Source organism: Neltuma alba, unplaced genomic scaffold (genome assembly GCF_004799145.2).
Source record: "Neltuma alba isolate B1F8T4 unplaced genomic scaffold, ASM479914v2 tig00012081_pilon, whole genome shotgun sequence".
Classification (NCBI taxonomy): domain Eukaryota; kingdom Viridiplantae; phylum Streptophyta; class Magnoliopsida; order Fabales; family Fabaceae; genus Neltuma; species Neltuma alba.
The window spans coordinates 173,503-195,334 of NW_021636640.1; the positions used below are offsets into that span (position 1 = coordinate 173,503).

Here is a 21,832-nt window from a genome sequence, read left to right on the forward strand (position 1 = left end):
ACTGCTTGCTCGGTTCAATTTAGTTAAATTCTGGGAGAATGATGAAGCTTAGCTTTTCAAAAAGTTAAGATTTTTTTAGTAAATCAAATTAAAAAATTCATTACTTTCCCCCCAAAAAAAATTCCATTTATTTATTACCTACCAAACAATCCCATAAAAGTGGGTTTTCAACTGTCATAAATAATTGTGTCAAAAAACGTCATGAATAATTTTTGTTTATTGCATTTAGTCTTATATGCTTGGAAGCGATGTCGTATGAGTCCCAATAAATGAGGTCTTTTAAATCATTAGCGGAAATATTTTAATTAAAATCTGGCCAAAAAAATAGTTTAATTAAAATGTTATAATTTTCTAAAAAAATAATTTCCCACCTATTTATTTATCCCCTGCCAAACAATCCCGAGAATGAGTTTTCAACTGTCATAAATATTTTTAAAAAAAAAAAAATCAAATTTTTTGTTTATTCCATTTAGTGCCATATGGCTTAGAGGACTGAGGTCTAAAGCTTCTCTCGTTATAAAAGTATCACTTTTCGTTAAGTCAGGCCACCAACGTGTACTGTTTTTCACAGCTAATTACGAGGGCCATGAATTACGAAATTGAATAAAGAGAACGGCATTGCAGCGGAAATTCACAACTAAATATTACTATACCACCCATCCTTAATAAAAAAATTAATTAAATTTTTTTTACCAAAAATACTAGTTAAGATTTAAATTTAGTCTTAAATATAATATTTTATTTTATTTTATCTTTCAAATTTATAATTTATTCTCAACATATCTCTATTAAATGTACTCATTAAAAGATTTCCATCATGAAATAATTTTAATACATATGATTAAAAAATATAGTTAAGAAGAAATAATACAAAATTGTTATGAATAGCAAATTTATTTACTTAATAATTGGAAAAAAACTAATTTGCTTAATATTTTCGAATATTAACAGTACATTAATGAATGTCTTCAGTTTTTAGCTAAAATTGAAAAATATTAGGACGTAATTGAAAATTCTCTTAATCTTAAACCATAACAAAAGGAACTGCCCAAGAGATATGTGTCCTGGGGATCTTGCATCGTACTAACGGTGAACGCAGTTATAATTATAATTATAATTAGACTAGAAAGTATGAGGAATTAAAACAAACTTTTTGGTTTGATTATACTTGGGAATTGCCTACTCCAGAAAAAAAAAATACAAAAGCAAGAATAAATTAACAAAAAGGGGCAAAACTACTCTACGTCCGGCCTTACAGGTTGTGAAGGATGTCTATAACAAAAGAAATATAGTAGCGAAGAGGGTCTTAGAAACCAAAGAAGCCGAGCTCGCTAGCCCTCTCCTTCTCGAATGTCTCGAAGTACTGGTAAATAATGGTCACTGCAAGTAAAATCCCAGTGCCTGATCCAATTGCCCCCATGAAATCAGCCAACACGGTCAGTGCACCTATGCAGATCCCGCCAAATGCTGCCGCCGTGGGGATATATCGGTTCAGCTCCTTCTGCAAGTTCGATTCACGGTGTCCTGGCATCACCATTTGTTGTTCCTGCAGAGTACCCCACCAAACTGTCAGCATGATATATGACACGGGAAATTTAAAAAGACCAACTTTATGGACGCGAAATCTGCATAACATTTGTAGCACTTCATCCCAAAACTCTCAAAAAACTGGGTGTTCAAACGTAGGTTACAAGATTGGCCCAAGACAACAAAAAGATGTATAGTCTACAAGAATTAGCAGATGCCATAAGCAACCTTGAAATGCAACTTCATTCAGCACAACCTCAAGTAATGTCAGCTAACATTAGAGTTGGCTTAAAGACAAGTTTATTTCTTTTCAGGCACAACATTGCTTCAACATAATCGTCTGGTACAGTGTGCCAAACTTTACCCAGTTGAGCACAACCTAAGTGAACTGGAAAGAGACCCTCAAAAAAACTATGTGCAGATATTTTTCGTTGTGTATATTAAGAGGAAAACACTGATAATTACATCAAATCAACCCTAAAACAAGAGCTTTGATGACACGTGGCACTGGAAGTCGCACACAACTTATCAGACATCTTCAATTACAAACTCATATGACATGAATTAAAGGATGACAAAAACAAGCCAGGCATGTTCCGCAGACACTGTTAAAGGCAAGTAAAACATCAAACTAAATCTGCATAACTAGTATTTCTCATTACCTTCAATTGTTTGGCAACATCTCTAGCAGATGATCCAGAGACTTCAATCCAAGTTTTAGAGAACAAGGCACAGGCCGACAACATGAACACCAAATAGAACAAAGCATGGAAAGGATTGGCTGCCATATCAGCCAAGCTGCCAGGAAAATAATTTAAGCAAGAACTTCAATAACAGTTTAAGTAAAAACAACGTCAAATTTATGATTGGTAAGAGCATTAGGTCACATATAACATATCAGACATGGCACAAAACTATAGAGGAATATAGACCCGATGAAAGTTTGAAAAATCACTTTTCATACCTAGATGGTGCTGTAATGTAATATGCAAGGCCACCCACAGGAATAGACTGACCACCTCCATATTCAGTCTCCTTCCATTTGCCCAATAAGTTCACGATGAAGTTCCCACTGTACTTTCGGTGAAGCAGCTGTGATCACCAAATAATAAGTTGTTAAAATATTAAACACCAAAATGAAGTCCAAGATGCAACGTACAACAAACTTTACTACCTGAGAGATAAAGTACAGATTGGAAACCAGAGCAGACTGAAGAATAATGGGCATGTTAGAGGTATAAAATAGTTTAATGGGATATGAACCCTGCTGTCCACGGGCATTCTTTGATCTTACAGGCAAAACCACACGGAAACCTTGGAAGTATATCACAATCAAGAAGATCAAAACAGTAGCAAGAAGATTTGTCACGTTAGGAAGATTCTGCCTGTAAAATGCCTCACGTAGAGCACGAACTTTGTCTGTTCTAGTTATCAACAAATGGAATAGAGCAATAACAGCACCCTCAAATTCAGCACCCCGTCCACTGTTAATGGTGGTGGGACTAAATGCCTTCCATATGATATTTTCACTGCAGTAAAATAGGGGAACTCTGATTAGGCAGTCAATAAAGGTCCCATGCTAATATTTCCTGTAAGACTAGACAGCAAAGCCGGGGAAAGCACAGCACTAGCAAATATAAAATACGTGACAAAACTCACCAGATATTAGTTGCAATGAATAGGGAAATTCCAGAACCCAGGCCATATCCTTTTTGAAGAAGCTCATCTAAGCAAATCACAATGATACCCGCAAAGCACAGCTGAATGATGATGAGTATAGCATTCCCCACTCCAAGTTGGCCCACACTACCATACATCCCAGAAAGAACATAGGCAACCGCCTCTCCAATAGCTATCAAGATGCCAAGCAGTTTCTGTGCTCCGTTTCTGGACCAAAAAAAAGTAGAAATAATTTAAACATACGGCACAAAACAATCTAGACGCACATAAGGGCAGCAAAATTTGCAGAAGTAAAGCTTTGCAAAGCCTCTGCAAGAAAATAATGCAAAAAAAAAAAAATGAGACAATTGACAGCCATAAAATTCTGATTTCATCAATAAGTTTTGCAACTATTAGACAGAGCTACTTTATGACCGCCAACATCCACAAATGAACAGAGACACTTACAAGAGGGCTCGATCTTCACGGACATTGTTGTCTACTTCAATGATCTTTGAACCAGCAAGCAGTTGCATCACCAGCCCAGAGGTAACAATGGGGGTGATCCCAAGCTCCATAACAGTTCCACGGTTTGAAGCAAGTATAACACGCATCCAATAGAATGGATCTGCACCGGTTGTTGAGTGTATTCCATAGAGAGGGAGCTGACTACAGACGAGGAAAATGAACAGAGAAATTACAGTGTATATGACCTTCTCCCTAAATGGAATTTTCCTGTCGGCAGTCTGAACTTCAGGCAGAAAGGAGAGAAATGGTCTAACCAGGTGAAGCACTCTAAACCCACCTCCCATCTTATGGAGCTGCACAAGTTCACCAGCACAGAAACGTGTTAATTAGAATATATACATAAAAGGACCATATAGAACTATTAGGCAAATAAACTAATTGATGGTGATGGTGGTTAATAAGAAGAAATAAACATCGCTTTCAGTTTTGAAGGATGTTCGGGATTGACAGATCCCCCCCGTTTTTCCGAGCAGATAACATATTGTCTATTCTACGAGCAAAGCAAATCGTACGCCTCAATTGGCCAAGCTATGCTTAATCCTCAACATTAACCAAAAAGCAAGCTAACAACCCAAGGAAAAATTTTGGCAAGTTTCCACTGTCAGCCTTGCTGGCCTCCAACTACGAGGGCAAAGACATGAGCATTAAGTTGTACGGATCGTGCAGGTCATAGACAAGTTAACCCATCGTGTGGATCGAAGAAAGCAATAGCAACGCACGCAACATAGCTGGATTTGGCTGATGCAGGGGACGTCAAACACAACGAACACCAATCTAAATGGATGTCCAAATCGAAAAATAAACCCCACAGCACCGATCAATAATTCGCATGATAAACATTAAGCACGCGGGAAAGCATAGTCAACAGCACGAAGCGAGATCGGAAAGAGGCACAGGAATACGAATTAAAAACAGATCCAAGAATTTTCCGATATGGAACATGGCAGGGGGAAACCGAGAGATTTACCCAGAAAAAAACGCGTATTCGAGATCAGCGGAGGAAGGAGAGGTAGATTCGGATTCAGAAGAAGGGAGCCACCGGATCTGAAAACAAAGTTTGATTCTTTTAAATAAACGGAGAAAGGGTTTTCTCCGGCGGGCTGGGCGCTTGCGTCAATGAGTGAAAGAGGACGAATATGGAGCCAATCACTGTCAAACGCGTTTACAGTGACCGTGACGTGGATATTTTAGATCTTGCAGATTTTATTTTATTTTGGCTAGAGAGAGGAAAGACGCAAAATCTCTTTAAAATCTAAATTTTGGGTCATATCATTTCCATAATTTTTAAAAGTTCAAAATAAAGATATTAATACTTGTATCAATTTCCATGTCCTTTAAAAAATAACATTTAGTATTTGATATGTAATTTTAATTTTTAAATACTTTAAATAAATACTTAAAAATAATAGATATTTTAAATACTCAAGAAAGTATTTAAAATATCTATTATATCATATCCTTTTTAAATTTAAAAAATTGAAATTACGTATCTTTTAAAAAATAGAAAATGCAATCATTAATTAGATATTATAAATCTGCTCTGGTATTTCATTTCACTACGGACACTGTCCTCACTTGTTTCTCTGCCAATGGCATCATGTATTATAGGGACCTTACAAAGGGAAAGCACATGGACTTGAGAGCGGTGTTAATTGAATCTATCTCATCTCCTTCTTCACATCAAATCACTGGTTGGTTTGTGTTAGTTCAATTGGGTTGAAAGCTCACCCTCTCCCTTTATTTTCAGTTGTTGTTATGGATACTCGTGATATGATGATCCACTGAATAACATCAAACTGCTGTAACTTATTTTCTTCTTGCTGTGACATGAAGGCTGGATAGTGATGAGCTGACGGATGAATCTTATAATTTAAAAGGTAATTTCTCACAATTATTTTTTATTTCCATGGTTATTTTTTTTTAATTGCCTTTATATTCGATTGAAATCCTCTATCCTTCAAAGCAAAATTGTATCATGTAAGTCTAAAATTTTTCTCATTTTCTTTATCAACAACAAGGATAAGCCACACCTCGCTGATTTTTATCTTTTTTAAGAATGCACACAAAATGAGAAAAATTATACTCCTCCTGTTTTTAATATAGGACCCAATTCTTAAGTTGGTTTTGATCCTAAATATAAGACTCATTTCTCATATTTATCAATTTTCTCTAAATTACTCCTATGGATACTCTCTCAACCATAATAAAGTAGAAGAGGGAGAGGGGTATTAAGAAAGATGATTATAGTGTTTTAGGAAAAATGTGTCACTTTTCTTATAATTAACTAACTTACCTAACTTCTTTAATATAATCAAATTAGTTAAATGGGTCTTATATTAAGGACTGGAGAAATAGTAACATATTTATATATATTATTTATTGCGCATAAGTATTTTTTAATTGAGGAATAATTTTATTTGATGTGTTATTAGGTCATAAATATGAACACTTTGTCATGTGTGAGAGTTTAAGACACTAGACCATTGTGGTTGACTGGTTGGCGTGTTTTTATATTTATGTAAGCTCCAGCTTGCTGACTTTTATTCGGCCATAGCCCTTATCTATGACTTGGAGGATATGGTCAAATGCTAGCCGTCGCCTTATGACCAATTGACCACGTCGTTGTCTCCCCCGATTTTTGTATGAGCTGGGCCGAAGATGAACTTAATGGTAACCTATGGCCCATTGAAAGCCCATTTGACCAAGCATCTGGCCCATTTGAAAAGGCTCGCCTCATGATCCAAGCCCACATTGAGACTAAACCCATTTTCTTTAAAACAAGTGTCATGAGGCGAGGGATCGGAGTACAGAATCAAGAGGGAGGAGCGACGCAGAGGATCACAGCTTGACGACGGACAGTAATAAAAGCATTTCATCTCCTTCCCTCCTCGGAAAACTCACTTTCCGCGGGTTGATAAAAGACGAAAAGTAACGTAAGGGGCACCAAAAAAAAAAAAAAACAAAGCACTCAAGAAAGCAAATCAGAAAGTGCATAAAGTGTGCTGAGCTGAAAGGCGTTGCGAAACACCGCACCTTCGACCCATACTTGTGGGTTTGTACGCTACTGTAGCTGCTGAAGAAGTACCGCCCTTGTAGTTCCTACTTGCGCCACCCAGATTGCGCCTTGGGTTCTGACAATGCTCATTCCAGCATATGTCTGTGTTTGATGCGCGTCTTCTTCTTCTCTTTTTGTAGTTTCGCCCCAAAGCGATTCACTCTCTTCCAATCTTTGTTTCTGGTTGGATCACTTAGTGAACCATGAGAAATTACACCTTACTGTGTGCTTTCATGGTACTTGCTGTCACTTGCTCTCTTCACTTTCATGCTCAGGCTGCCCCTGCTGGTAATGATTTCTTCCCCATTTTGTTATCAATTTGGGTTGGATTTTACTGATCTGTTTTCCCAAATGGGTATGCTTAGTCCTGAATCATGATAATTTTGTGCTCTCACCCAACTATTGCTAGCATTTCGGTTTGATCTCCCTCGTTTATCTGTTCTTATCTTCATATTTTGTTATCACCGATCAAATGAATCTCCTAGCTCATTCCTTTGCCCTTTTCCGTTTTCCTTCTAGTGGGTGTGCTTTGTTTATATATACTCTTTTATTTTCTGGTTACTCTGGCTGAATAATGTGATCTTTTCAGGACCATTGATTAAGCATATTTCTTCGTTTCTCAAATGGACGAGGTCTACCTCTAAGACGCCTCAGTCAGGTTAGATTTTTGCTCTAACAGTCCTTTCCTTCCGATAATAACATTGCCATATGTGTAATATGATATTCTTGCTTTCATGGTATGACCGTAATTCGCAATTGCTCTTCAGATGGCAATGTTCTTCAGTTCGAGAATGGTTACGTTGTTGAGACTGTGGTGGAAGGAAACGAGATTGGGGTCATTCCTTATAGGATTCGTGTTTCCGAGGATGGCGAACTCTTTGCTGTTGATTCAATAAATAGCAACATTGTCCGAATTACTCCGCCGTTGTCCCAGTGTATGATTTCTTCCTTACATTTTCTCCTGTAACTACTATGACGTTGATTGATAGAACGTGACTGGTCAAACTAATTAAGCAGTGGTAGGCGGTAGCATTGTACCTTCTCGCATCGTCTAATAACTGTTCAATGAAGCCTATCAAATGAAAGATATTTGGCAATTGAAATAAACTTTTCGATTTTCCTTTAGATTTAATTTAAAGTCGTGTTTTTACTTTTTATCTTTCTGCAGATAGTAGAGGAAGGCTGGTGGCTGGGTCATTTCAGGGTTACACTGGACATGTTGATGGGAAACCAAGTGATGCTCGTTTTAATCATCCCAGAGGCATCACCATGGATGATAAAGGGAATGTTTATGTTGCAGATACCCAGAATCTGGCCATCAGAAAGATTGGAGATACTGGTATATACTACCTGAGTTTCAAAGATTTCAGGTCTCTAGGCTAAGTCGGGACTAAAATGGCCTATTCATTTCTGACAAAATTAGAATAGAGTTTTAATATGAAACACAGTTGTAGCAATTCAATTTCAACGCAATGTGTGTTATTTGTGCTGTGAGACGCAGTTATGGAATATGCTTATCTCCAATGAGTTTTCAATGTTTGCTAGAGATACTGTTTAGAATGAGAGAACTCCAAGATACATATATGGCACCATGGTTATAGCTTTCACTCGGAATACTTGCGCCAGAAGATTATGAACTTATCCTGCATTTCAAACTAGTAATTCTACCTCCCTGGTTAGCTGAATGTGTGACTTCCATGATCACTTAGCTACTCACAGATGAGATCCTTATCTATTGAAAGAACATGAATGAAAATTGCAAAAAAGTAACACTACTGACATTTGTAATTATTTTTAGGTGTGACAACCATTGCTGGAGGGAAGTCCAATGTAGTAGGCTACAGAGATGGCCCAAGTGAGGATGCTAAGTTCTCAAATGATTTTGACGTGGTTTATGTTAGGCCAACTTGCTCCTTGTTGGTCATTGATAGAGGAAATGCTGCCCTTCGGCAAATATCCCTCAACCAGGAGGATTGTGATTATCAGTATAGTTCAATTTCAACCACAGGTCAAAGTTCTAGTCTTTAGTTTGTCAAGGTGGTCATAATCTTTGTAAAGATAATAATATTCTTTCTCTCTGATCTTCCAAACATTTCAATGCCAAGAAAATTTTGAACGACAATAATTCATCCAAGACTTATGGTCCTTGCTAGATATGATTGTGATTTTGCTAGCAACCCATACAAACAAAAATAAAAGGGAAAGAATATACAATGAAATGAAATCAATAAAAATAATGAAATGTGTAATTGCAGTTATGATGGAAGAAAAGAGAAAAATCCTATATGTTGATTGTATATTGTGAGTTTTGTTTTTCAAAATTCTACGAACATTGGTTGCTGGATGACTTTCTTCGCGTAAGTTTACTTGCTCCACTTTTGACAGGTCAAGCTGCCACATGGTTCCTTTATTGGTTGCTTCTTAATAAGGAATATCTACTTTTCTGGTCTGTTTAGACTTCACTGAGAAATACTTCGTACAATATTTTTACTGCTGAATTTAGTTTGCGTAACTGAGGTGTCTGCTCAGCGCTTGTTTTTGCTCCCTTGAGTGGTTTCATAAATCATTATTGCAAATGTGACTGAGAGAAATAAATCTTAACTTCTGCTCATTGGTCTTCTGAATTATTTACCAAAAATCTGCTCTGAGTGTGCTCGTTACCTGCAGTATCTTCTCATTGTTGGGGTTTTCTGCAGATATTCTTACAGTTGTCGGTGCTGTCATAATAGGATATGCCACATGCATCCTGCAGCAAGGTTTTTGCTCCTCTTTCTTCTCCAAGACGGTAAGTCTCTTTTGCTTCTGCAGTATTAGTGTAAATATAAAATTCACTGGCATTTGCCATTTTGGTGACAACATTACGGCTGTGGCAAATAGCCAATTATCATTCTCCTTTGTCTTCGGAACCTCTGCATATGATGAAGAACATCACTAGTTATCGGAAACTTTGTTCATGCATTTAGAAACCAAAAACCTAATCGATTTGACTGCTAGTTTATTTTTTGCCATGGAATAATTTCTTTCCTGTCAGTGTGCATTAAGTTTGTGTTCACTTTAAAATATACTGCATCGTTGCTGTTTGTCTGATAACACTGCGTAAATGCTGCAGCAACGGTTAGAAGGAGAATTCAAAGGCCAAGCAAACAAAGAAAAACCTATGTCCATATTAGGGAGTGGTAAAGACGAGCCAGGATGGCCATCTTTTGGACAGCTTATCGTTGATCTTTCTAAGCTTTCCCTTGAAACATTGGTTAATACATTCTTTCAATTCATACCTTCACGTTTCCGATCTGATGGCCCTGAGAGAGGCCTAACACCGTTAAAAGATGGTCTTCAGATGCCTGAAGACGAAACAGAGTCCCCATTGGTAGGTAGGCAGAGTGCTGCTCCTCCTATTATTGAGAATAGACAGTTCCATACGCCAAACACAGCTGAGATATATTCAGAATTGAAGCCCCACAAAGTGAAATCAAGCAGTTTCAAGGATCCCTCCTTATCCAGCAAGCACCGATCGTCAAAACGACAGGAATATGCTGAGTTCTATGGATCAAGTGAGATTCCACCTTACATCAAATCCAAGAGCCAAAAAGAAAGATCTAGACATCGGCAACGAGAGAAGAGCGGAGAAGTGGTTTATGGGGCAGTTGGAGCGGAGGCAAAACCTGTTGAGATGAAAGCAGCTGATTATGACAATCAAAAGTTTGATCATTATAATTTGAGGACTAAGTACATACCTGGGGAGTCCTTCCGTTTCAACCCTCAGTAATAGGTGCTACATATTTTTGGTGCCCTGGTATTGTGTTCTCCGTGACATTAAATATGTGCTGTAAAGCATAGGATTCTGCAACTGATTTTGTATTATGGAGCATATATTCTGCAATCTGCACTTAACTAACTAATCCAGATCAGACGGGATAATTTTTTATGCATGTGCTGGAAAGGCTCCACTAAGCAGCTCAAACAAATGATAAAACATAAAATATGAGGGAGGAAATCTTTAAAATCAAACCTTGCTTAAATGTTCAGCTTTATTCTTTATGGGGGCACTATGATTTTTCTCAAAAGGTAGGATCTAGTCTTCTTGATGTTGAACAATACTTAAGGTTCATGATTTTAATTTTGTCAGGCATGGATGGTAATTTTAAGAGGTAGTAGTGGTAATTTTGAACAGTAGAAAAAGGATTTGAGCCTTCTTTAAGATTTTTTTGCCTTTTGAATGTTGAAGGTTTATATCAGAGTCTTGTAAAAGCTCTGTTTTTATACAAGACACGTGGAGACAAAATTCGTGAAAGAATCAGTCTTGTGATGTTGGGTTTTAAACTTCTTGTAACATCTGTAAGAATCTGGCAACAATATCTCAAAGTAGAGATGGAATAAAAAGGAAAAGATGGTTTTTCTTGCCCATACATGAAAAGGATGGCTGGTTGTTCTGTGGTTCCTCTCCGCCATTGTTCTCTTTTTCTTTTTTCTTCTCTCTCTCCCCCTCTCTCTCTACACTCACTCACACACACACACATGCATTTTATATTATTATTTATAATTCTAATTATTTGTGGCTTTTGAAAGGTAAGGTTGGGCTTTCATGAACATGAGCATCTTGTTTAAACAGTGACTTGGATGAGCCCTGAAGCCATCTCGTGAAATTCATGTAAAAGCTCCACCTTCCATTAAAAGAAACAGTTGATTTGCTCCGCAAAAAGTGAACACAAAATTAGTTGAGCTTATCTATATGCCTTGGAAAAACTTATTGACATTAATTTAAATTTCCTTTCCGGAAAAAAAAAATTGAAAGGAGAAAAATATTTTCAATTAATTCGCACATGAATTTTGTGGTTTCTAAAACAATTTTTATGTTAGCATGCGTAGCATCTCCATGTTAAGCTTTATATTCTATTTAGGATTGAAATCATGGTCACAAGATCAAGTCTATATATAGCAATAAGGCTTATTGATTAATTTGATTAAAATTTTGTTAATTTTATTTATTAATATTTTGGGACATTCCTTGAAATGCGAATTTGTGTTTGGAAGTATGAGGAATGTTATGTTGAGTCTATCCAATGACTGAAAACAAAAGCCAAGTTCTTTGTACTAATGTACCTCTTCCTAAAAATAGGATTTTTTTTATTATTTTAATTTTGATTAGATAATTGATAGGATTTCATTTGGAAGTATTATCACCGCTGATATCTATTAATTGACGTATTGGTCATTTAGTAATTAATGACAAGTGTAGTATAATAGTTCTTGTTTTTCATCCCACTTTCATGAATATTCTATTTAATTTATAAAAAATACCAGATTTAAAATGTCACAATGAATATTATGCGATTAGCAATGAAAATAGGTTCACTTTTTTCCACAAAACAAAATTATACTACTGTTATAAAATATTCATTATATAATTATTATCTCTATTTAATAAATACACTTTTTTTTTTCCTATCTTTATACAGTAATTCATAAAATATTTCATTTGACTCAATTTTACATACAAACAATTCTTCAGAAAAATTATACAAAAATATCTGCTGATTTCAAAATGATAAGTAGGTGATTTTGACAGATTTTAACCTATTAAAATCATTATAAGAGTAGTTAAAATTATTACAAAAATAGTTAGCATGATGTATTTGTCTTTTTGAAATTCAAGATATGATTTTCTATCATTTTCATCAGTTTCTTTTATGTAAGTTATTGTTGAAAATAATAAATGACTACTTTGACCCAAGTCCAATTCAACTCAAACAAAATATTTATAATTTTTTTTACAAAGAATTTTTAATTTTTAATGGGGAAAAATTAGAAAACTATTTTTAGGAAATTATGTTAATGGATGGATTCCTGAGACGGTGCTATTTACCCATTTGGTAATATCGCTAGCTCGTAAAACGCTTCATCCTCTTTGACTTGCCGTCCCAGTGAAGTTCATTCTAATTTCAAGTCTCCCCCTTCTCTTTCGCTGAGCTCTGCGTTTTGCAATGGGTTGTGCAGGATCCTCACAGTCCAAAGCTGAGGGTGAGCCTGCTTTGTTTTTCTCTCTTGCTTTGATTTATCTGAATCCACAGCTTTGTATTGACACTGAATTTTAAAGGCTTGAGAAAATAGATGTTGGGTTATAGTTAAAATCCTATTTCCTTCCTGGGTTTTCGCTTGTTAGCGAATTCTTCATACTATTAATTCGAAAAGCCCTCGTCAACTATGTCAACTAATGATTTTGGAAAAATCAATTATATGAAAAAGAACTTATCTGCGTTGCAAGCAGGTGGGAGGGGGGGGGGGAATCCGTTTGGTAAATATATACCACATTCTGTGAATTCCGTGCTAAACATCGATCTCGTTGGATTTTGTTTTCCAGGAAATTCTTGTCGGTACGGTATTTCTGTTAGCTTCTTGATTCTTGCTCTAGGAATGGATATCTTCGGATTTGATTTAAACCATGAGTGTTTGTAATTCAACTAAGCTTCTTGATTTATGTTTATTGTTTGCTGTGTTGAAGATTCTGTTATTGAAGCGGACAGCAGAAGTTGGTAGTTGGATCTTGAATTGAAGATGAAAATTGGTTTCCGTTAATTCGCCGGTGAAGCTTTCTTCAAATTTTAGATGCGCGTATTTGCTAAGTGTTATGAAATTTTTGAATCGTCTACTATAATTTTTATGAGAAGCTATGAGTATTTTAATCCATGTGCTCCGATTACTGCTGATTTGAATCTCAGAATTAAGTCGACTTTGAACTAGGGTGGAGCATCATAAGATGCCAATCATCTTTGTCCTCAGTCATACCCATAATGTGTAGAATGTTTTACGTTAATTAAAGTTCTTCCCCATTTCTATGAATCGGTGGTCAGTCAACTTTCTTCTGCCCTCCATTTGCCAATACTTAAGTGCTGGAATTATTATCTTACAACTTGTTGTTGATGATAACGTTCAAGTTTTAGATTATTTCATGTCGCTTTCATTCATGATGTTGTAAATTTTGTAACATTGTAGGTGGGGCTGTGAAAAAGATCCGAAAGCCTAAGCCTTGGAAGCATCCTCAGCCGATAACAAAGACTCAGCTAATACAGTTAAGGGATGAGTTTTGGGATACAGCTCCTCATTATGGTGGCCGTAATGGTATACGATTATATTTCGATGAGTGGGCAAATCTTGAAACTTTGCAAGCCTAACAGAAGATTAAATTTCCTTGTAACGATTAAGGAATTGAGTTTTATATGAAGGTTTTTCGTTACATTAAATTATTCACTTCCCATAGTTAATCCACTATTCTGCATTTCTTCGGATTCCTGCAATTAGTTCCCCCCCCCCGGGGGAATACTTCAATTAGATTCTTTATCTCAATGTTATTAAACTGTTTATCTGTAGTTTGCTGCATGCTTCAACCTTTTCAAGTATGGTCATTTTGAAACTGTTGCTAGGGTATTTGTTATTCATGAAAAGTTTGGCTTAAGAAGAAAATATTTACTTCACATCATTTTATGAATCTGTTCACTCCCCATAATTTTCTGTATTTCGTTGAATTCCTAGAATTGGATTCCATTTGTACTGATTTTAGATTCTTTAGCCATAATTTACAATTTGCATCAATCTCTTCCTGTATGGAAAGAACGTAAACATGAGAAAGAATTCGGAGATGATTAGTTTACAGATGGCCTTGTAGTTTCTTGTACGCTTTCCCTCTTCTTACGAAGATAAGCTAAATGGTTTGTCCGTTTTTGATGTGTCAAATAAAGAATTGTTTCAAAGTCAATACTTTGTTTGTTAGGTGCAGCCAAAAGCTTGAGGTTTCACAAAGTATCCCAATTTGATAATGATGTTATTCCTAATGTTATATTGAAGTTTATATTTCATGCTATTGTGGCATTCTGTATAAATAAACATTCTAGACATTAAGAGGATTAATAACTCGTGAAGATGCAGTGGTCTAAGCCTAGTCTTTGATGAAGAGGTAATAAATTCACGTCAAGGAACACCTAAAAAAGTGATTATCTCCTCACAGTCCTGTTTAATTGAGCAGTTACTGTTGCAAATATGAGGTAACTTTTGGGGTTTGGGTGCTACAGTGAGGGGTGGCTTATATGAATGCTGAGCAGGTGAGAGATACACAAATGTCAGTATACAAACTCAAATCAGTTGTGATGCCATTTGGCTGGACAAGCGAGGTCACTTTGGCAGAAGGATCCACGTTAAAATTAGGATCTACCATCAAGGGGATAACAACAGAAGATCAAAATTAGTTTTCTCATTTATCTGTTGCAATGTTGATCAGCGTGCTCTCTATATCTTTGCTGTTCCATTTCAAAAAGAATACCCGCCTGAAACAGTGTCTCTTTTCCAGAGAAATTCGTTATGGCCAGACCAATTATTTTTTGAGTTTTATAACTGCATGGGTATAAGGTTTTACGATGTAAACTAGTTAATTGAAGCGCATTTCTCATTTTCTGCATGGTAGAGATCTGGGATGCTCTTAGAGCTGCTGCTGAAGCTGATCTAACTCTAGCTCAAGCAATTGTGGACAGTGCTGGGGTCATAGTCCAGAGTTCTGATTTGACAGTGTGCTATGATGAAAGAGGTAACAAGTGCATGACTTGTTGCAATTCTTCAGTTACTATATTACCCAACAAGCTTGAAATGATAAAGAAGAACAAACATCTTGGTGTTGACTTTCATAATTCTGTTTTCTATACTTGCGTATCTTCCAATTTTCCTGATTTTTTCTTCAAATGTATTGCAGGAGCAAAATATGAACTGCCTAAGTATGTTTTGAGTGAGCCAACTAACCTGATTCGGGAGAGTTAATGACAAAAGAGAGTGATTGGTGGGAAAGTGGATGTAAATCATGTACATTATTATCTCAATTGATCTGGCAACTTCCATAGCGGTAGCAACTCTTATTCCTTACCATCTCAACTTGATGTTTACTCTCTCTCGGAACCACATGACACACTATCTCAATTGTTCAATGAGTGTGGAGGGTTCTTGATCTTCATCTTGAAATACAAAGACCATTATGTTTCATTTTCCTTCCCTAATGATGAGCTATATATGGAAGCTAAAGATTAAATCTTGAGAAGTTAAATCTTGCCTTGCCTTCCCTTTTATATAATTTTTCCAAGCCTTGCATATTGAAAAGTCCAAAGTTGGCCTTTGATGCAAATCCTCTTGGAAATCTACTATACCAAAAGGCTTGCTTCACGGTGAAGATGAGTGAGTGATACGTGAATAGACGCACTGCAAATGTACTTGGAGTTATGCAATTTTAACTTTTAAAGAAATTTGTAGAGAGACATTTCCGTTACGTAATTTCAAAGAAAGAAATAGTTGAGGGATGAGAGCGTAGGCAGATGAAGCTGCTGCAAGGTTGAACAGATGGGCTCTATAGAGCCAAAAGAAGGAACAGTGATAATTAGGAGGATGGGATGTGTATTTATATATATATGTATGTATGTATGTATGTATATGTGTATTCTCTCTTTAACCTACTCCATGGCTAAAAGTGATGGATGCGATCTTTATAGAAAGATTATAAACATGGGTTCAAGAGATTCACCAGCAGCTAGTAAAGTAATGTTCACGCTTGAAGGAAGATTTCGAGGGCTTTGTTTCCAGATTCTATGCTTTTGTGTGCTAGCTGATATAAGTATATCTAGGCGTAGAAAGCCTATCCAAATGTATGCATGTCTCCCAAAATATAGTCACATTCCTTTATTCATTCGTCAATCACACAGCATGAGTATGGAATGTCTCCAATCATTTGCTGGTAAAAGTTTCGCTTAGCATAATTCAGGGGATAATTTTACAGTGAAATCTTTAGTTAATTTTTTCTTTTTTGGAAAATCTAACATTGAATCCACTTTGATAATCTAATCTTTTGTCTTTATACACGCTTTAAAAATTCTCATCGTACCGATTATATGAGATCAAGGTAGAAATTTAAAAAAAACTTGGGCGATCAAGGCAGAAATCTCCATAATAATTATCAAAATACGGAGACACTTGACCAAACTTTCTATGGAACCTCTCCTCATGACACGGTTCATAAAATTTCAAGCAGGCCAGACTATAAAATTTAAATCCTCTTCATCTCACATATTAATTCTATAGTATTAGGTAAGACCCATCTTAGATGTTACAATTTACAGATGCTAGATTAAATCCCAGTTCGAGCTGATCTGAGCGACAATATTCCCTACTAATCATGCTACATCACGGTAAAAGTGATTTATCTATTTACCCGCCATCTTCGAGCATGCAACGCCACCGCTGCAGAGGAGCTTAGAGCATCGGAATTCGAGCAAACCCAAATCATATAAATGGGCAGAATGGTAATCCAAAAATGATGATATTTACTTAAAGCATGAATTACTCCAACTAAAGTCTGTTGGCTCCTCCTCCGAGAAATTGAAATGACTATGTGAAGATATAAACCTGATCAAATCCTCTCCTAAAAAACATAAAACATTTACACAAGTAATTTTACGTGAAACCCAAATTAATAGCTTGTGAATGCATTTTGGGCTTACCCTGCCTTTCCACTATAAGTGGGAATGTAATTGTAAATGAGATTGTCCAGAACTTCTTGAGCAGGTGGTCTGTTAATAGATTTCCTAGCTTCACTGAATCCAAATGCATGATAGATAAAGCAAGTTAATTTAGTCACTAAATCCCAAGTGTTTTTTCGCTAATAAAAAAGCGTAGCTCAACCAATGGTTAGGGATTTCAAACATGTTTGCAGAACCTTTACCCATGATTTTCAATCCATCAAAATGGTTTAGAGGTAAGAAAGTCTCTACATTTCAAAACAGTGAAAACAAATGGCTTAAACATAGATTTTCATAATCTTTCGTTACTATTAAACTAGCTATCGGTATCACTGTACAATTTCTGGCCAACTTGTTTAACTTAAAACGCACAAGAATGAGAAGTTGTCATATTTCGAGTTGAGTAGTGCTAACCTCACCAAAAAGTTTGCAGCGTATTGAGTCACTTGGATGGCCTCCTCTGTGTGTGGGATTCTCGGTGAGGCCCACTCGAAAGTATTTTTCTGTGACATCATTTGAAAAGAACGTTATGGAGTTTAATGTGAACTAAGTTCTCATAGAATTAATTACATAGTGTTGAGCAGTTGAAGTCCGCAATAAGACATAAAGCAAAGCACATTCATGGCTCACCTCTGGATGCCATTGGAAGCCAGTCACAGGATAGTTCCATGAACGTACAGTGGATACATAATCCTAGTATAATTAATGATAATACACATTAGTTTTCTTTAAGAAGGAACGGGTAACGATTCATGAGTAAGTCAGATGTTTTAAGGAATCCGTCATTCAGCTTCTTTACAATACCTTGTTATTTTCATCCTTGGAAGTTGTCAATAACTCAAAAAACCTAGACAATTTTTTATTGTCCAGGAATCTTCCCGGGGATATGCCCAACTGTCGTGTTCAATGCCAGATGCAAATTACATTCATGAACTTCAAAAATACAAATCAAATGTAGGACCAAAAAAGCAGATAACCTTTGATGTTATCACTAAACACTATAATCAAATTATCCATACAGATGCACATTGTGAACAAGCGCATTTGTAAGTTCAGTAAAAGTACTCGTTTACACAGCGGGTAATTGACAACAACACGATACTCACATGGTGATTTTGCATCACAAGACAATCGGTGGTCAGCTTCTTTAACAGGCCTGGAGGAAATCTGCAGGAAAGAAGTGAATCTCAACCCTTTTTTTTTTTTAACCAAAAAGTGAATCTCAACTTGCATATCTTGTATGGAGCAAGAAATAGGACGTATGGAAAATTAGAATCTTCAGAAACACAAAAATCACGAGGATTAAGTCCAGTGCCCTCTGTAAACACAAAAATCACGAGGATTAAGTCCAGTGCCCTCTGTAATGAAAGACATGCAATGTGTGCAAGAGAGAAGAGAGAGGAAAGAGCCATCAGTAAGGAACATATTGGGAGTGAGGGAGGAAGATTAGATTATCAGCCATTGGACTTCTCTAAAATCTCAACACGTCCTGTGTATGATATCTTCATGCATCTAAACTTGCTTTCAGCACTTTAACATCCATTAATTTCTGAGATAAGTTGACATTGCAACAGCAATATGTTAAGTAAACATATTAAGTAACAGATCCCAGTGTTTCATTCAGCATCCAAAACACAAAAAGCAGAAGAGACGACTCTGTTTAAGCAGAAAACATATATGTATGAAAGAGCTCCATGCCAATAATCAGCCTTAGATGGACTAAATGCTTAAAACATATGCCACCTTGGATTGTTTACCTTTCAAATACTGTTCCATCAATAGTTGCATTTTCTGTAAATTGGAGAGTACTTGCCTGATTTCTTGCACTAACTTCTTCAAGAATATTGTTATCCTATCACCAAGAAAAAGAACATACCTGTAAAACCACCACCACCACCACGCCCAACTACATTTTAAATGTTTCCACGTTCGTTCTCTAAATTCATGCATCTAGAGAAAGAGGGGGAAAGGGGCACAAATGTGACTGGGTGAGACCCCGTATCACATCTTTACACCTATAATCTCTTTTCTTTCTATCTCTCTCTAAATGCAATATTGCATTATAATGTTCCTAATTTCCTTCTTTGAGGTGTTGCAAACCAAAATTTGTTATGGAAGAAAAAATATGAATAAAAAAGGTTGCTAAGGTAGGAGGGGAAAAAAAAAGGGAGGACAGCATGTAAACAGTATTCATTCTACGAAACATAGCAGAAGAAGGATCTTTAGGCTGGAGCTTTCCTCATATTTGATTATTTCGAATGTTTAAGCAGAGTATATCATCCTGGCTTATAGAGGAGAATTTGACTTATCCATACGGGAGTTTTCATCATCCGGAGAGCAATACTAGAAACAAAATAATTGAAAGCAAAGTTATAGAACCGTAAGAGGGAAATTTACCTCACTAACGATCATTGTTATAAGTTCAAAACCTAAGCAGGTAGCATATAATGGGAAATGGTTTCCACCATCATTTTTCTCCAGAACTTTCTGCAGCATAGATTAGCGAATCTTAAATTCAAGCAAGAGTGACCATGTGAAAAATATTCCATCAAGTCAATAATACTAATCGTTAAGTGAGATTTTCAATTATCAAATTCCTAATTCAAGAAATATCGAGATTGCATACAATGCAAAGAGAATTTCTAACGAATGCAAGGAAGTATTACAAGTGTCTGTTCATTTGTGAGAAGTGGAAAACGATAAACAGATACCTTGAATATCGCTCGAATAGTCTTGAAATATAGCCCACTGTTAGCCCACCCACCAGTAAATAGCACTCCATTCACCAAGTCGAGCTTCTGCAGGTAGCAACGGTAACCAATTAAGCACCTCAATGTGCCCTCATCGGAAGAAAACAAAACGGAATCTTGAATATCATCCCTACAGAGTACTCAGTTCCCAGTACTCACCTCACTGTCTCCTTCCACTTACAAGAAATATCTCAGGTTATTAACATTCTGCTGTGTTCATTGCAACTTAACACTACCCCTGCTACTCTATACTCGCAGTCAAAACATTCACAAAAATTCCAGATAGTAGTAAAAATCGGATGATCATTTAAAAGAAGGAAGGCATGAATCATGAAACCTTAAGAAGCTTTTCCGGAGGCTCGGTGTAAATAAGGGGAATAACTCTCGCGCCGGCAGATTCAACGAATTTGACGTAGGAGGCAGCAATATAAGAAGCACTAGTGGCGTTTGTGAAGCTTCCGGAGTCGCCGTCGCCCGGGTGGCTGACTATCCCGATGACCGGTCGGTAGTAGAGGTCGGGGTCTGGGGCGGGGCAAGTGGAAGACGATCGTTGATTAGGCATGAAAATCCCGAAGTGAGCGTCAGCCGATCCAACACATCTCAAAAGGATGATCAGCGTCGGAATCCACATGTAGCTCCAGAAGCTAGTCATAGTGGTGGCAGGGGAGCTCCGGACGGCGTCTATCGCCATATCGGAGTAACCGGGGAGATTGACCTTCGGAAGCGCGAAAACAGCAACGATGAGATTAAAATAACTACCAGGTGACGACGAGTCGACGTTAATTGAGATATCCTAGGTGGTTGATGTAAAAGCTAAGAAGGTAAAGTTCGTTAACTTGATTATTTGCATTAAACAGTTTTTTAAAAATATTTTTATTAATTATATATATTAATTAGAATAATCACTCGATAGAATCTTTAACACAAAACTATGTTTTAAAAAAATAAATAAATATAAAAAGTAAAATAAATTAAAATTTTATATTTAAAATCAATTTAAAAAAGTAAAACTAACTTTTTGAATAAGTAGAACGTTACACTCAATCAATGTATGTGCATATTTATAGCTCATTCATTAAGATGGCGTCGTTAATCTAAAAGTTAGAAGAAATTTTAGTGCTTATCACAATGATGAGTACTATGATACTCTATGGTGATATCTAAATTATTTAAAATCAATTTTGATGGTTTAGATTTAAAATTTTCAACAAGTGATTTTTAAATAAAAATTTATTTTAAAAAAACTATTACAATTATTTTGGATTATGTACTTATTAGAAGAAAAATATTTTTTAAAAATTAAAATATTAAATATTAAATCTCAGTTGATTATGTTATATTTGAATTGTTTAGATTTGATGTTTAGATTTGATGAGTATCATGATGCTTATCACTATGACGAGCATTGAATCTGATTTTTAAAAGTTATGGGTCAACATGATGATCGGATATGGGGTTGAATGCTGGTGGCCGTGATTTTGGATTCTGACAATTATGCCAACCCTTGGATTCTGGATGGGATTTTCGTTTCTGAGAAAAAACTCTTTGCATTTTGTGCATTTTGGCTCTTTTTGTCCCATACTTCTCAAGTCAGCTTTCAAAAATCTCTTTTCTGGCTACAAGTTGGTTTTTGGTTTCATCATCTCCTTCTTCCATTCCCTCCCTACGCTCTGCTGCTTCTTTTTTTCCCCGTCAAAAGCTTTTCTTCCACTCTTCTTTTTCTTTCAATTTCATCTTCCATTAATTTTCTTTCCTCTTGCTTGTTTTTCTTC

General features: G+C 36.2%; 4 protein-coding genes across 4 annotated transcripts; 2 read left to right on the forward strand and 2 right to left on the reverse strand.

Moving 5' to 3' along the window:
• Window positions 1-1,084: 1,084 nt before the first annotated feature.
• On the reverse strand, window positions 1,085-4,811 carry LOC114722056 (protein transport protein Sec61 subunit alpha). The gene is made up of 7 exons (XM_028907980.1): window positions 4,682-4,811; window positions 3,655-4,007; window positions 3,187-3,414; window positions 2,702-3,056; window positions 2,492-2,619; window positions 2,190-2,325; window positions 1,085-1,546 (listed from the first exon to the last, which is right to left on the reverse strand). Exons 2-7 carry the CDS (start codon window positions 3,996-3,998, stop codon window positions 1,307-1,309), a joined length of 1,431 nt encoding a protein of 476 aa, XP_028763813.1. The 5' UTR covers window positions 3,999-4,007; window positions 4,682-4,811; the 3' UTR covers window positions 1,085-1,306.
• Window positions 4,812-6,715: 1,904 nt separating this feature from the next.
• LOC114722055 (uncharacterized) lies at window positions 6,716-10,664 on the forward strand. The gene is made up of 7 exons (XM_028907979.1): window positions 6,716-7,057; window positions 7,359-7,427; window positions 7,537-7,704; window positions 7,938-8,108; window positions 8,568-8,777; window positions 9,466-9,554; window positions 9,879-10,664. Exons 1-7 carry the CDS (start codon window positions 6,973-6,975, stop codon window positions 10,533-10,535), a joined length of 1,449 nt encoding a protein of 482 aa, XP_028763812.1. The 5' UTR covers window positions 6,716-6,972; the 3' UTR covers window positions 10,536-10,664.
• LOC114722059 (ubiquitin domain-containing protein 1) lies at window positions 8,186-15,848 on the forward strand. The gene is made up of 6 exons (XM_028907985.1): window positions 8,186-8,198; window positions 9,226-9,236; window positions 12,706-12,787; window positions 13,760-13,885; window positions 15,222-15,341; window positions 15,504-15,848. Exons 3-6 carry the CDS (start codon window positions 12,751-12,753, stop codon window positions 15,566-15,568), a joined length of 348 nt encoding a protein of 115 aa, XP_028763818.1. The 5' UTR covers window positions 8,186-8,198; window positions 9,226-9,236; window positions 12,706-12,750; the 3' UTR covers window positions 15,569-15,848.
• An 865-nt stretch (window positions 15,849-16,713) lies between these two features.
• LOC114722058 (gamma-glutamyl hydrolase 2) lies at window positions 16,714-20,835 on the reverse strand. The gene is made up of 10 exons (XM_028907984.1): window positions 20,398-20,835; window positions 20,022-20,108; window positions 19,708-19,797; window positions 19,068-19,162; window positions 18,417-18,477; window positions 18,115-18,204; window positions 17,941-18,003; window positions 17,725-17,813; window positions 17,293-17,385; window positions 16,714-17,213 (listed from the first exon to the last, which is right to left on the reverse strand). The coding sequence occupies exons 1-10, from the start codon at window positions 20,749-20,751 to the stop codon at window positions 17,180-17,182; spliced, it is 1,056 nt and encodes a 351-aa protein (XP_028763817.1). The 5' UTR covers window positions 20,752-20,835; the 3' UTR covers window positions 16,714-17,179.
• Window positions 20,836-21,832: the final 997 nt, after the last annotated feature.

Coding starts and splice junctions, on each gene's coding strand:
- LOC114722056 (XM_028907980.1), bottom strand. CDS start 3,998: ATGGGAGGTGGGTTTAGAGTGCTTCACCTGGTTAGACCATTTCTCTCC. Junction 2,620..2,701: donor ATCTGTACTTTATCTCTCAG/GTAGTAAAGTTT, acceptor TGGTGATCACAG/CTGCTTCACCGAAAGTACAG. Junction 1,547..2,189: donor ATGTTGCCAAACAATTGAAG/GTAATGAGAAAT, acceptor GGTACTCTGCAG/GAACAACAAATGGTGATGCC.
- LOC114722055 (XM_028907979.1), top strand. CDS start 6,973: ATGAGAAATTACACCTTACTGTGTGCTTTCATGGTACTTGCTGTCACT. Junction 7,705..7,937: donor TACTCCGCCGTTGTCCCAGT/GTATGATTTCTT, acceptor ATCTTTCTGCAG/ATAGTAGAGGAAGGCTGGTG. Junction 8,778..9,465: donor TAGTTCAATTTCAACCACAG/GTCAAAGTTCTA, acceptor GGTTTTCTGCAG/ATATTCTTACAGTTGTCGGT.
- LOC114722059 (XM_028907985.1), top strand. CDS start 12,751: ATGGGTTGTGCAGGATCCTCACAGTCCAAAGCTGAGG. Junction 12,788..13,759: donor CTCACAGTCCAAAGCTGAGG/GTGAGCCTGCTT, acceptor GTAACATTGTAG/GTGGGGCTGTGAAAAAGATC. Junction 15,342..15,503: donor AGTGTGCTATGATGAAAGAG/GTAACAAGTGCA, acceptor AATGTATTGCAG/GAGCAAAATATGAACTGCCT.
- LOC114722058 (XM_028907984.1), bottom strand. CDS start 20,751: ATGGCGATAGACGCCGTCCGGAGCTCCCCTGCCACCACTATGACTAGC. Junction 19,798..20,021: donor CTATTCGAGCGATATTCAAG/GTATCTGTTTAT, acceptor TCTATGCTGCAG/AAAGTTCTGGAGAAAAATGA. Junction 17,214..17,292: donor ACTTATAGTGGAAAGGCAGG/GTAAGCCCAAAA, acceptor TATGTTTTTTAG/GAGAGGATTTGATCAGGTTT.